The sequence below is a fragment of the Macadamia integrifolia genome, unplaced genomic scaffold (genome assembly GCF_013358625.1).
Source record: "Macadamia integrifolia cultivar HAES 741 unplaced genomic scaffold, SCU_Mint_v3 scaffold852, whole genome shotgun sequence".
Lineage (NCBI taxonomy): Eukaryota > Viridiplantae > Streptophyta > Magnoliopsida > Proteales > Proteaceae > Macadamia > Macadamia integrifolia.
In genome coordinates this window covers 350867-363828 of record NW_024870557.1, presented here as the reverse complement: position 1 = coordinate 363828, position 12962 = coordinate 350867, and the positions used below count along the sequence as shown (strand labels likewise).

Here is a 12962-nt window from a genome sequence, read left to right as displayed (position 1 = left end):
CCCCCCGTTGCTCCACCAAACGTTCGATGCCCTCCACCCTCAATTCCTCATGATCCCTTGGACTGTATGGAATGTCCAAGGTCCCAATTCCTCAACCAAACAAGTGGATATTAGATCTCTCATTCGCTCCTCTAAATCCAACCTCTGCTGCCTTCTGGAAACTCATGTTTTGGAAGCCAATGCCTCCCGGATCGCCTCCTCGATAGATCCCTCTTGGTCCTTTGTTTCCAATTATCTCCACAGCCCCAATGGGAGGATTTGGATCCTTTAGGATCCCTCCTTTCTATCCATCTCCACTCTCTCCTCCTCTTCCCAGGCCATTCACTTGTCTATCTCTCATCACTCTGGCCCCTTCATTTGCTTTATCTCAATCATCTATGCCTTCAACCGGGCCCCCCTTAGGCTTCCCCTCTAGGCTGACCTGCTTTCCTTTGCCCCCATCTCTGGATCCAATCCCTGGGGCATTGTGGGAGACTTCAATGTCACTCGTTATAGCCACGAAAAGCATGGAGGAAACCCCATTGATTCCTCGTCAATTAACTCTTTCAACGATTGCATTAAAGATCTAAATCTCATTGATCTCCATTGGTCAGGTGCCAAATTTACTTGGCATAACTGGGGATCAGGAAATTTTAGGGTGGCATGCAAGCTCAACCGAGCCCTTGTCAATGAAGCCTGGCTAGATTCTTTTCCATCTTCGCATGCTACCTTTGGTCTTCCCGGTATCTCTGATCACAATCCCTTTTGCTCCTTTGGCCCTAAACCTTTCAAATTCTCTAATATGTGGGTCTCCCATCGGGACTTCTTCCCTCTTGTCCAGAATGCTTGGAATATGCCCACCCCTTGCTCTCTTTCCCCCTCTTGGCTTTTGCCAAAAAGCTCAAGAATGTGAAAGGTTCCCTTAAGCTTTGGAATTCCTCAACTTTCGGGAACATCTCTCGGGTTGCTTCCTGTCGAGACACTCTTCTCTCGATCCAAGCTAGACTCCAGCAGGATATCCTTAATCCTACCCTGGCTGAGGAAAAAGTTACTGCCTCTGAGTTATCCCTGGCTTTGGGCCAAGAGGAATCTTTCCTCATCCAAAAAACCCACATCAAATGGCTTGAGCTGGGAGACTCCAATTCTACTTACTTCCATCGTTCCCTCAAATCTAGGAACAACATCAATGCCATCCCTAAACTTACCTCCTCCTCTAGGGTTGAGCTCCTCTCCCCTGATCTCATCAAGGCTAAAGCGGTCTCTCATTTTCAGACTCTTTAGTCCTCCCCTCCCACCCCCCCAATCCCCCTTAATCTCATCAATAAGTTTATCTCCACTGAGCTCTTTCCGCTCCTCCAATCCATGCCCAATGATGAGGAAATCCTTACGGCCATTCTTTCCTACAAGGCCAATAAAGCCCTATGTCCCGATGGCTTTAGCATGGGTTTCTTCATTCATGTGGTGCGCAGTTTCTTCAAATTGGTGGGACCAATCACACTTTTCTTTGCCTAATCCCAAAAAAGGAGGGAGCGGAGTGCATAAGTGACTTCAGATCCATTTCCCTGTGTAATCTCATCTTCAAGTTCACTGCCAAAATCCTAGCCAACAGGATTCAAAAAGTCATTGACTCTCTTGTTAGTTCCAATCAATCCCCTTTCATTACTGAAAGGAGCATCTCTGACAATATCATCCTTTGTCATGAAATTGTCTGTGGTTTCGATCGCAAGTCACACTCCCCTACTACCCTCCTCAAGATTGACATTCATAAAGCTTTTGACACGATCAGTTGGGATTTCATCTCAAATGTGTTGACTCATGTCCTTCCCTCCCTCCTTCACCCATTGGATTCGCACTTGCATTTCCACCCCTCATTTCTCTGTCCTCGTGAACGGTAGTCCGGCTGGACACTTTCCCTCTGATCGTAGCATCCGTCAGGGATGTCCCCTCTCCCCCCTCCTCTTCTCCTTATCCCTTGAGGTTCTTTCCTGCTCCATTCAATTTGCACGGACCTTCATCCCATTTCTCCCATCCCTAAATGTAAATCCCTTCTCTCCCATTTGGCATTTTTCGATGACATCATGATCTTCTCCAAGGCAGATGCCCTCTCCATCTCCACTATCATGGATTCCCTCCATTCCTTTGAATCTCTTTCGGGTCTCAGCATCAACCACCTCAAATCCAACATGTTTCTCTCTGGCGTCCCACTCGATGTCCAAAATATACTCCTCGAAATCTTTGGTATCCCTCTAGGCTACCTGCCTGTTAAATACCTAGGCCTCCCCCTCATTTCCTCCAGGTTGTCTTGTCACCATTGTTCCCCCTTGTTTGATCAGCTGAGGAAGAGGCTTCGGCTTTGGAAAGGCAAGCTCCTCTCCTTCGCTGGTCATCTCACTCTCATCAAATCGGTGCTCCAGTCCATTTACCTCTATTGGTCTGGCAACTTTATCCTTCCTGCCTCTGTGATTAAGTCTTTTGAAAATCTCCTGTGCTCCTTCCTCTAGAAAGGTTCTGACTCCAAATTCCTTCGTCCTCTTAGCTGGAAGGAGGTCTACCTTCCCAAATCTGAGGGAGGGCTTAGAATCAGGAGAATCAAGGACGTCAACTCTGTCGGGATCCTCAAGCTCGTCTGAAAATTTGTGTCTAAGCACAAAAGCATCTAGGTTGATTGGATCCATACTGGGTTCCTCAAGCACAACTCGCTCTGGACTGCAACTCACATTCCTGATGCCTCCTAGATCTATCAATAGATCCTTGATCATAGACCCGTAGCCCTTTCTATCATCTCCTTCTCCATCGGCAATGGTTTGTCCACTTCTCTTTGGAAAGACCCTTTGCACCCTACTGGCATCCTCTCCCACTTGATATCTCCCAGAATCATATATTCCTCTAGTCTTCCTACCAACGCTCTCGTCTCCTCTTTTGTTTCCCCCTCGGGTTGGTCCCCCCCTCTTCTCAGCCTCCTCTTTTTGATCTCTAAACCACCCTCCCTCCTCTCCCCCCCTAGCCACAGAGCTAGAGAGGACAAGTGCAATTGGCTCCCCTACTTTAGGATCTTTTCCTCTGCCTCGGCTTGGTCTCATATCTATACCACCTCCCCTGCGGTTCCTTGGGATTTCATCTCCAATGTGTTGACTCTCATGTCCTTCCCTCCCTCCTTCGTCTATTGGATTCGCACTTGCATTTCCACCCCTCATTTCTCTGTCCTCGTGAATGGTAGTCCGGCTGGATACTTTCCCTCTGGTCGTGGTATCCGTCAGGGATGTCCCCTCTCCCCCTTCACTTCTCCTTATCCCTTGAGGTTCTTTCCCACTCCATTTAATCCGCAACGGACCTTCATCTCAATTCTCCCATCCTTAAATGTAAATCCCTTCTCCTCTCCCATTTGGCATTTACCGATGACATCATGATCTTCTCCAAGGTAGATGGCCTCTCCATCTCCATTATCATGGATTCCCTCCATTCCTCTGAATCTGTTTTGGGCGTCAACATCAACCTCCTTAAATCCAACATGTTTCTCTTTAGCGTCTGGCCCGATGTCCAAAATATCCTCCGCGGAATCTCTGATATCACTTTAGTCTACCTGACTGTTAAATAATTGGGCCTCCCCCTCATTTCCTCCAAGCTGTCTTCTAGCCATTGTAACCCCTTGCTTGATCAGCTGAGGAAGAGGCTTCAGCTTTGGAAAGGCAGGCTCCTCCCCTTCGTTGGTCATCTCACTCTCATAAGATCAGTGCTCCAGTCCATGTACCTCTATTGGTCTGGCATCTTTATCCATCCTGTCTTTGTGATTAAGGCTTTTGAAAGTCTCCTATGCTCCTTCCTTTGGAAAGGTTCTGACTCCTCCAAATTCCATTGTCCTATCAGCCAGAAAGTCTGCCTTCCCAAATCTGAGTGAGGGCCTAGAATCAGGAGAATAAAGGATGCCAACTCTGTCGAGGTCCTCAAACTCAACTGGAAAATTGTGTCCAACCACAAAAGCATCTAGGTTGATTGGACCCATGCTGGGTTCCTCAAGCATAACCCGCTCTGGATTGCCACTCACATTCCTGATGCCTCTTAGATCTGGTGCAAGATCCTTGATCATAGACCCATAGCCCTTTCTGTCATCTCCTTCTCCATCGGCATGGTCTGTCCACTTCTCTTTGGAAAGACCCTTGGCACCCTACTGGCATCCTCTCCCACTTGATATCTCCAAGAATCATATATTCCTCTGGTCTTCCTGCCAACGTTCTTGTCTCCTTTATTCTTTCCCCCTCGGGTTGGTCCCTCCCTCTTCTCAGCCTCCTCTTCTTGATCTCTAGACCACCCTCCCTCCTGTCCCCCCTGGCCACAAAGGTAAAGAGGACAAGTGCAGTTGGCTCCCCTCCTCTGGGATCTTTTCCTCGGCCTCGGCTTGGTCTCACATCTGTACCACCTCCCCTGCAGTTCCTTGGGATTTCATCTCCAATATCCTTCCCTCCCTCTTTCATCCACAAGATTCGCCCTTACATTCCCCCCCCCTCATTTCTCTGTCCTCGTGAATGGTAGTACTGCTGGACACTTTCCCTCTGGTCGTGGTATACGTCAGGGATGTCCCCTCTCCCCCCTCCTCTTCTCCTTATACCGTGAGGTTCTTTCCAACTCCATTCAATCTGCAACGGACCTTCATCTCATTTCTCCCATCCCCAAATGTAAATCCCTTCTCCTCTCCCATTTGGCATTTGTTGATGACATCATGATCTTCTCCAAAGCAGATGCCCACTCCATCTCCACTATCATGGATTCCCCCCATTCATTTGAATCTCTATCGGGTCTCAGCATCAACCTCCTTAAATCCAACATGTTTCTCTCTGGCGTCCAGCCCGTTGTCCAAAATATCCTCCTCGGAATCTCTGGTATCCCTCTAGGATACCTGCCTATTAAATACCTGGGCCTCCCCCTCATTTCCTTTAGGCTGTCTTCTCACCATTGTATCCCCTTGCTTGATGAGCTGAGGAAGAGGCTTCAGCTTTGGAAAGGAAAGCTCCTCTCCTTCGCTGATCGTCTCATTCTCATCAGATCGGTGCTCCAGTCTATGTACCTCTATTGGTCTGGCACCTTTATCCTTCCTGTCTGTGATTAAGTCTTTTTAAAGTCTCCTGTGCTCTTCCTCTGGAAAGGTTTTGACTCCTCCAAATTCCTTCGTCCTCTCTGTTGGAAGAAGGTCTGCCTTCGCAAATCTGAGGGAGGGCTTAGAATCAGGAGAATCAAGGACGCCAACTCTGTCGGGGTCCTCGAGCTCATCTGAAAAATTGTGTCCAAGCACAAAAGCATCTGGGTTGATTGGATCCATACTGGGTTCCTCAAGCACAACTCACTCTGGACTGCCACTCACATTCTTGATGCCTCCTGGATCTGTCGATAGATCCTTGATCATAGACCAGTAGCCCTTTTTGTCATCTCCTTCTCCATCGACAATGGTGTCCACTTCTCTTTGGAAAGACCCTTTACACCCTGCTAGCATCCTCTCCCACTTGATATCTCCCAGAATCATATATTCCTCTGGTCTTCCTGCCAACGCTCTTGTCTCCTCTATTCTTTCCCCCTTGGGTTGGTCCCCCCCTCTTCTCAGCCTCCTCTTCTTGATCTCTAGACCACCCTCCCTCCTCTCCCCCCTGGCCACAGAAGTAGAGAGGATAAGTGCAGTTAGCTCCCCTCCTCTGGGATCTTCTCCTCTGCCTCGGCTTGGTCTCAAATCTGTACCTCCTCCCCTGCAATTCCTTGGGATTTCATCTCCAATGTGTTGACTCTCATGTCCTTCCCTCCCTCCTTCGTCCATTGGATTCATAGTTATTAAGGCGACGCCTAGGCGCTAAGGCGTTTCCAAGAGGGTAAGGCAGTAGGCCGCTTTAGTTGTAGTTCATAAGGCGACCGCCTTAACCAATAAGGCACTATAAGGCGTCAGTTTATGCGCCTAATGACGCCTTATGTCAAAGGCGGCCACCTTATGTTCATTTTAAAAATAACTTGATTTTTAAAACTGATTTACATAGATTCTAAATATTATTTCGTGATTAGCAAGTGTACGAGGAGAATACACTTGAGATGTATGGGATCAAGGCTATTAAAATTAAAGTCTAAAAGTTAAACAAAAGAAAAACACGATTTCACATTTTCACATTCACAAATGCAAGGGTTTACTAGCCGACGGCAAGCCTTCCTCCTTCGATTCTTACTACGACAGCCTCCGGCGAAGCTTCGTACCCCCCTCTCCAGGTATGTTGTATTTTTCTTTTTTTTTCTCACCTTCTTTCTTCTTCATTCTTTATGCTACGGTGACTAGTGAGAGCTGGTTTTTTTTCTTCTTCTTCTTCTTTCTTCTCCCTTCTTTCTTCTTCATTCTTCTTCATCATACGGTGAGAGCTTAGAGCTCTAACTGTTTTTTTTTTCCCTTCTTCTTCTTCATCCTACGGCGAGCTCTCCCTTCTTTTTTTTTCTCTTCATCCTTCTTCATCCTACGGTGAGAGCTCAGTGCTCTACCTGTTTTTTTTTTCTTTTCTTTTCTTCTTTCTTCTCCCTTCTTTCTTCTTCCTTTTTTACAAATGGACATGGAGGTCTTAAGGAACTAACTACTAAGGCCAATTTTTATGAAGTTACATGAATTCTGAATTCTGTCATTACCTTCTATTTCTGTCCCTTACTTTGTATTTCTGTTCCTGCATGCCAATTTTTATGAAGTTACATGAATTCTGAATTCTGCCATTACCTTCTATTTCTGTCCCTTACTTGGTATTTCTGTTCCTGCATGTTTCTCTCAATTCAACCAGTGAATGGACTTCTATCTTCTCCCTTCTTCTCTCAAAATACTTTCATATTTTAAGTCTTCTTTTCTTTATATTTATAATTTTATTTTATAATTATGTATTTATATTATGATGATTGATGACTTCACTTTATTGATTTGTTTTCTTGATGAATATCTTGCATTGGTCTGAAGTATGAACTTTTAATATTTATTTAGCATATGAATAGTAGAATTCAACTAGGATTTGAGTCAAATAGAATGGTTTTATAAAAAACATAACATAGGAACGCTTTAAAAAAGGAAACAAAAAGCCGAACAGATTCTAACAGCTGTAGGGATCAATGGGAGGAATAGGGGCCTTCCGATCAGCAACTGCCAGGGATATTCAGGCAGTGTCAGTAGGATTTGAACAACAGTAATACTTCTCAGGAATAGCAGAAAATAAAAGGGAGAACAATGGAGTTCGATGGATAGTTATGGGAGGGGGTAGGCTATCCCAGCCTTGGGCTTCTCACTGACAGCTATCTCAGATGTTGAACTGAACCTTCCTCAGGCTACATACTTGCAAACAAGCGGCAAAACTTTGTTAAATCAAGTGTTTAAACCTTACATTCAATTGGATTTTATAGGAGAAGCCCTGGTCCAAAATTTAGAAGGTAACATAAATAGGAAAGTTTTCTTCCTTGGTCAAGAAGTAAAACAAAAAGAAAACTTCTAAACAACTAACTTTCCTAAAACTAAAATTAAATACTTGGCCACTAAGAAAAACACATACAAAGGAAACTAACCAATCAGGAAACTCCTAAAGTAGAAACAAATAACTTGTCTTTAAGCAAAGGCAAACAACTAATAACAACAAAAGGAAACATCAAAAAGGGAACTTGAACCAAGAATACAAATCCAAGAAACTCCTTCTAGAAGAACCTAGCTCAAACAATCCATATGGGTCCCCCATCATTTTTCACGTGAATAGTGTCACACGAATAGTGTTCACAGGCACTGTTCAAATGAACAATAACTCGTGAACAGTGATTTTTTATTTTTTTTTGCCCCTTCTAAATTCATTTGAATCTTCTTCTTCTTGATGCTTTGATCTACATCAAAGTTGAGCATGGGTCTATGCTCCAGCTTGATGGGGAGTGCTAATGAGATGTACTGGACGAGTAATAAGAAACACTAAATCATGGCTCTGTTAAGGAGTATAATTTTCATACTGAGATATTATCTTTATATATCAAATCGATAAGGGGCTGCCTGCCTATGGTTGATCACTTCTCTTCTCTCTTCTCTCTTCTCTCTTTCTTTCTTATGTTCTGCCCTATTTAGTTCAGATTTACTATACCACCTATATGTGAGACACATGCATACAAAGTGAGAGTAAAGCAAACACGTATAAATCTATTGGCACTTAGTGGTGACTGGGGCTAGGGCATACTGTGTTCTTTATGAAGAAGGAACAGTCACAGAAAAATGACACATTTTCACCTTATCCAAAAAAAAAAAAGAGTATATTCACATCATTACACAGAGATGCTTCTTGACTTTACACAGTGTGTGCTCAGTTTAGCAGAAATAGGGTGAGTTCAAAGCATTCCCAATCGGGGGAGAACCCTTTTCCACACCAGGCACTAAAATATAATTTTAATGTCTAATTAGATCAGATAACCATTAGAATTAAGAACATTAGCTCATTACTTTTAGTTTCCATATAATTGGAGCCATTGAGCTCCATAACAAAAACTGCCAAAATATTCAATCACATATCAAAATCTGATCATTTGGATTTGGGGCAATACATAGTAAGAAGATGGAACTTGTAACCCCTTGACATGTAGTCTCTAGAGCTACAATATACCACCTCCAAGATAATGCATATTTTTTTTCTTTTTTTGGTAAGGTAAGAAAATGTATATCATGATCAGAAAAAGGGTCATGATTATATAACAAAGTAAAAGGCTTTTTGTCATTAATTCAATCAAGGAAAAAATCTCATTTCAATCGAAAATTTTGAATCCTTATAAACGGCATATGGAACTGGACAGAATGAACACAGGCCCATAGTTTTAGTTCACGTTATCAAATCGGGTATCAGCCAGGCCAGTTCCGAAAACCGATTTCCATACATATCAATCCATATCGGATATATCGGACAGTTTTGCCCTCAAAGATACCAAAACCAACATGGAATTTGACCATTTTAACCTCTGACCATACCGTATCATCGAGCCAGTATCAGCCAGGTGTCTGCCAATCCATAGCCGACACCAATACGAATCGGCCAATATGATACCGACTCCTAAAACCCTGCACACGCCCCTTGCCAGAAAGCATGTTTAGCACAATTTATCTATGAAAGAACGTAATCACTAACTCTGCTACTACCAAATTGAAGAAAATTATCGAGTTGCTGTAATAGTAATAACCACACAAGAAATTAAAGCAATACTCCCCAAGTACAAGTAAGCTGAATAAATTGGAATAAGGTCTCACAAAATATTAAGTGAACTAACAGACTTGAAAAAATGCATTAATCACTTCAACGCAGAACCAAAGCGACGCCCACTGATGAAATCCAACTTGAGTTTCATCCCAATTAAATTGCGACCAAAAATTTGTGCCTAATGAAAATCTACAATACTTCAGAATAATTTCAGTTTAATTTCTTCTTCTGTTTCTTGAAAAGTTGAAGTGAAGAATCAAGATCGAAGATCTCACCTGATCCATCAGAATTTAAGTCAGCGTTATCATCTTTAAGGAGATCAGTGCAGTATTCCTTCGACAAACCAAGATCGAATTCTAGGGTTTCATTGACATAAGACGACAGAGTGAATCTTAAAAGTTCTTCGATACAATCTGATAGTTCGATTGGTGAGACTCCTGGAGAAAACGGCGAAGAAAGTGCTTCCATTTCTTTTGTTTCTTTGGTAGAAAGTGCTTCCATTTCTCGCTCCACTGTTTCTATTCCCCACCTGGACATGGACATGGGCATAATCGAAATGTTTACAAGAACTGGGGTGTAAATTGGACGGGACGGTTCGGTTCGGTTCGGTTCGGTCGGGTTGAATCGGTTTTGGTCTAAGAATGAAGGAGACCAAAACCAATCCGTTAAGGAATTTCAGTTTTCGGTCGGTTTCGGTTTCAGTTCAATTTGATTTTGATTTTTCAATATCGGATTAATATCGGTGTAGATCGGTTTATTATTGGGCTTAAACCATAATGAATTTTACATTCATAACTTATAGGGTGTGTTTGGTAGCCAAGAGAAGAAAAGAAAAGAAAAGAAAAAAGTACACTTTTTGTACTTTTTTCCTTGGGTTAAGAATTTTTCTTTGCACTTGGTATGTCTTCACCCAAGAGAAGATTCGCGTTTTGAAATTCAAAATTCCTCTTGAGAATTGTGAAATTTTCTTTTGCTCCCAAAAAAAAATCTTACAAAAAACACAAGAAAACATGAGAAAATATAAAAACATAATAAGACAAAAAATGAATGATTACACAATAATTTCCTATGTCTCTATCTCTCTCCTAAAATTCAAAATTTTTTGAATTTTTTTGTTTTGTTTTGTTTTGTTTTCTTTGTTACCAAACATACATATTCTTTTTATTTTCTCACCATTTCATTTCTTTTCTTCTCTTTTCTTTTCTTTTCTTTTCTTTTCTAGATTCTTTTTTCTTTTCTTTTCTTCTCTTGGCTACCAAACATAGCATAGTGACAAGATTTGACAAAAAAAACCACTTTAAATTTAGGGTAATTTACAATGTGACCCCTTGGAGAATGCCAATATTAGAGGGACACCCCCTCTCTTTCACCAAATTAAACTCGGACCCCCTACCGTCAGTCACGGTTAAGGAATATGCCTTATATGCTGATGTCAGCAATAATATTTTATTTAAAATACCAAAATGCCCTTATTAAATATGAAATACCTAAATTACCCTTATAATAAGTTACTATTTCTTTCCCATTTCACTGAGGATCGTTCAAACTACGACGACAAACGGTGACCCGTACACTTCTCGCTTCCACCGATCGCCCTCTCACCAAGCTCGATCATCCCGGCGTTCTCCTCATCTCATCCGATGGGTTCCTGCTTCCCAATCTTCAACTCCAGCAGAAACAGAAACCACCGATCGCCCTCTCACCAAGCTCGATCATCCCGTCGTTCTCCTCATCTCTTCCGATGGGTTCCTGCTTCCCAATCTTCAACTCCAGCAGAAATAGAAACCACCGATCGCCCTCTCACCAAGCTCGATCATCCCGTCGTTCTCCTCACCTCTTCCGATGGGTTCCGATTTGGGTATCAATTCAAAATCCCTACCCCCAACATAGGTCGTCTGATCGCCAACGGCACATCTCTGTTTTCCCTACCCTTACGTTTTCCAACCATTACTCGATCATCACTGGACTCTACCCTGCCTACCATGGCATCATCAATAATTATTTCTTCGATCCCATCTCTGGGGACTCATTCAACATGGGCATCCACGAAAGCCGATCAACAAATACAATCAATTACCCACAAAAAAAAAAAAGAGACATTTTTTCTTGAAAAATCATCAGAGACAGTTCGTTCCTTACATCAATGGTTGGTTTTGAAAGAAACTGATCAAAATAAGTGATAGACAGAAAATCTGTTTGGAAACGAAAGCCGAAGAACGCCGATGTACCTACCGCCGACGTTCCTTCCGTTTCTTCTTCTCTTGCAGATTGTCTCTGCTTTTGGGTTACTTTTTTATTCCCCTCTATAGGTTTGAATCAGACAGCGGTAGGTACGTCGGCGGAGCATAAGAGATCCAACAACTTCACGAGACCTGAGAGTTGAAGAGGTTTGTCGAAGGTTTTCCGGCGGCGGAGACAGGTGTTTGCGACGAATGCAGAGGGCATCGGCCACCACCAACTTCGGCGCCACCGCCATCGGCAAGCCTACCTACTCTATGGAAGAGAGAAACAAAATAGAAGAAGGATTAAAACGTGTTTCAATGAGAAGGGTATAACGGTCATTTTATCTCTTGACTCACCAGTGACTGACGGTAGGGGGTCCGAGTCTAATTTGGTGAAAGAGAGGGGGTGTCCCTCTAATATTGGCATTCTCCAGGGGGTGGCATTGTAAATTACCCTTAAATTTATGATTCAATCATGGTTTATCATTGTAAGGGAAAGATAACTAATATTGAAACCAATAAATAACAAATTATTAAGAAGATAACTAATATTAAAATCACAAAATGAACCCTATTATCCAATCATTCATTTGACTATCCAACTAGTCTTCTATAGCGAACAAATAAATCAATGGAAGCATTATTACAATTTACAAATCAATTTCTCTATTCATAACCTAATATTCAATGATTAGTAATAATTCCCCTTACAATGAAAAATATTCTCACTCATATTATAAAATATGGATGGTCAATTCACCAATTTATAATCTCATAATCATTTATTTTTTTACCGGTTTCATTCGGTTTGGTTTCGGTTTGGTTTCGGTTTGGTTATTGGTCGGTTTGGTTTGGACCAGCCAACATACCTTAGTCCAAAACCAATCCAATAAGGATCAGTTTGGTTCGATTCGGATTTTATCGGTCAGTGTTGTTCGATTTTATCGGTTCGGGCTAGGTTTTGACACCCCTAACAAGAACAATGAGACTCCCTAATGCCACAACAAGTGAGGATAACAAGTGTTAAACAGAAAGTAAGGGGTATCGGGGATTACCTCAGCAGAATGGGTTAGGTTGCACCACTCGTCAATCTGCACAAACAGCGATGAACGAAAGGTTAGGACGATCTCGCTAGGCAATATTCCACCCTCCAAATCCAAGGATTACAATGGAGATCCTTGGTGACACACACACTCAATTGGGAGAGACAGAAAAGAATAGGGAGAAAGAGATTAGGTCAAAACCCTAATTGGCTTTGTGGCCAAAACTCTCTTATTTGTAGAGAATTGGCTAGCTAGGGTTCCCAATTCTAGTGGGTCTATGATTACCCTAAGTGGGCGACCAATGAAGGAACCGGGTCAGAACCCAGTCCGACCCATATTAATTAACAACAAGGATCCAACTCCTCTTGCCTATCGCCTAGGTTCCATAGCTACTTGGGCTAGTGCCATAGAAGAGGTGTGATGAACGAGGTACTGACAGAGGCTCTGAGAACCAGGCGTAAAAAACCGTTGGATCATTGCCTCACCATGTGGTGCTCTCCTAGGTAGCTATGGAC

At 42.7% G+C, this 12962-nt stretch overlaps 1 protein-coding gene across 3 annotated transcripts in view; it reads right to left on the bottom strand.

Moving 5' to 3' along the window:
• LOC122070196 overlaps positions 1 to 9729 on the bottom strand; it is a 33996-nt gene extending 24267 nt beyond the window's left edge. For all 3 annotated transcript variants that reach the window (XM_042634321.1, XM_042634322.1, XM_042634323.1), the window contains exon 1: positions 9458 to 9729. In XM_042634321.1, the coding sequence (XP_042490255.1) occupies positions 9458 to 9725 (268 nt within the window). In that variant the 5' untranslated portion in view covers positions 9726 to 9729. The remainder of the gene's footprint in view (positions 1 to 9457) is intronic.
• Positions 9730 to 12962: the final 3233 nt, after the last annotated feature.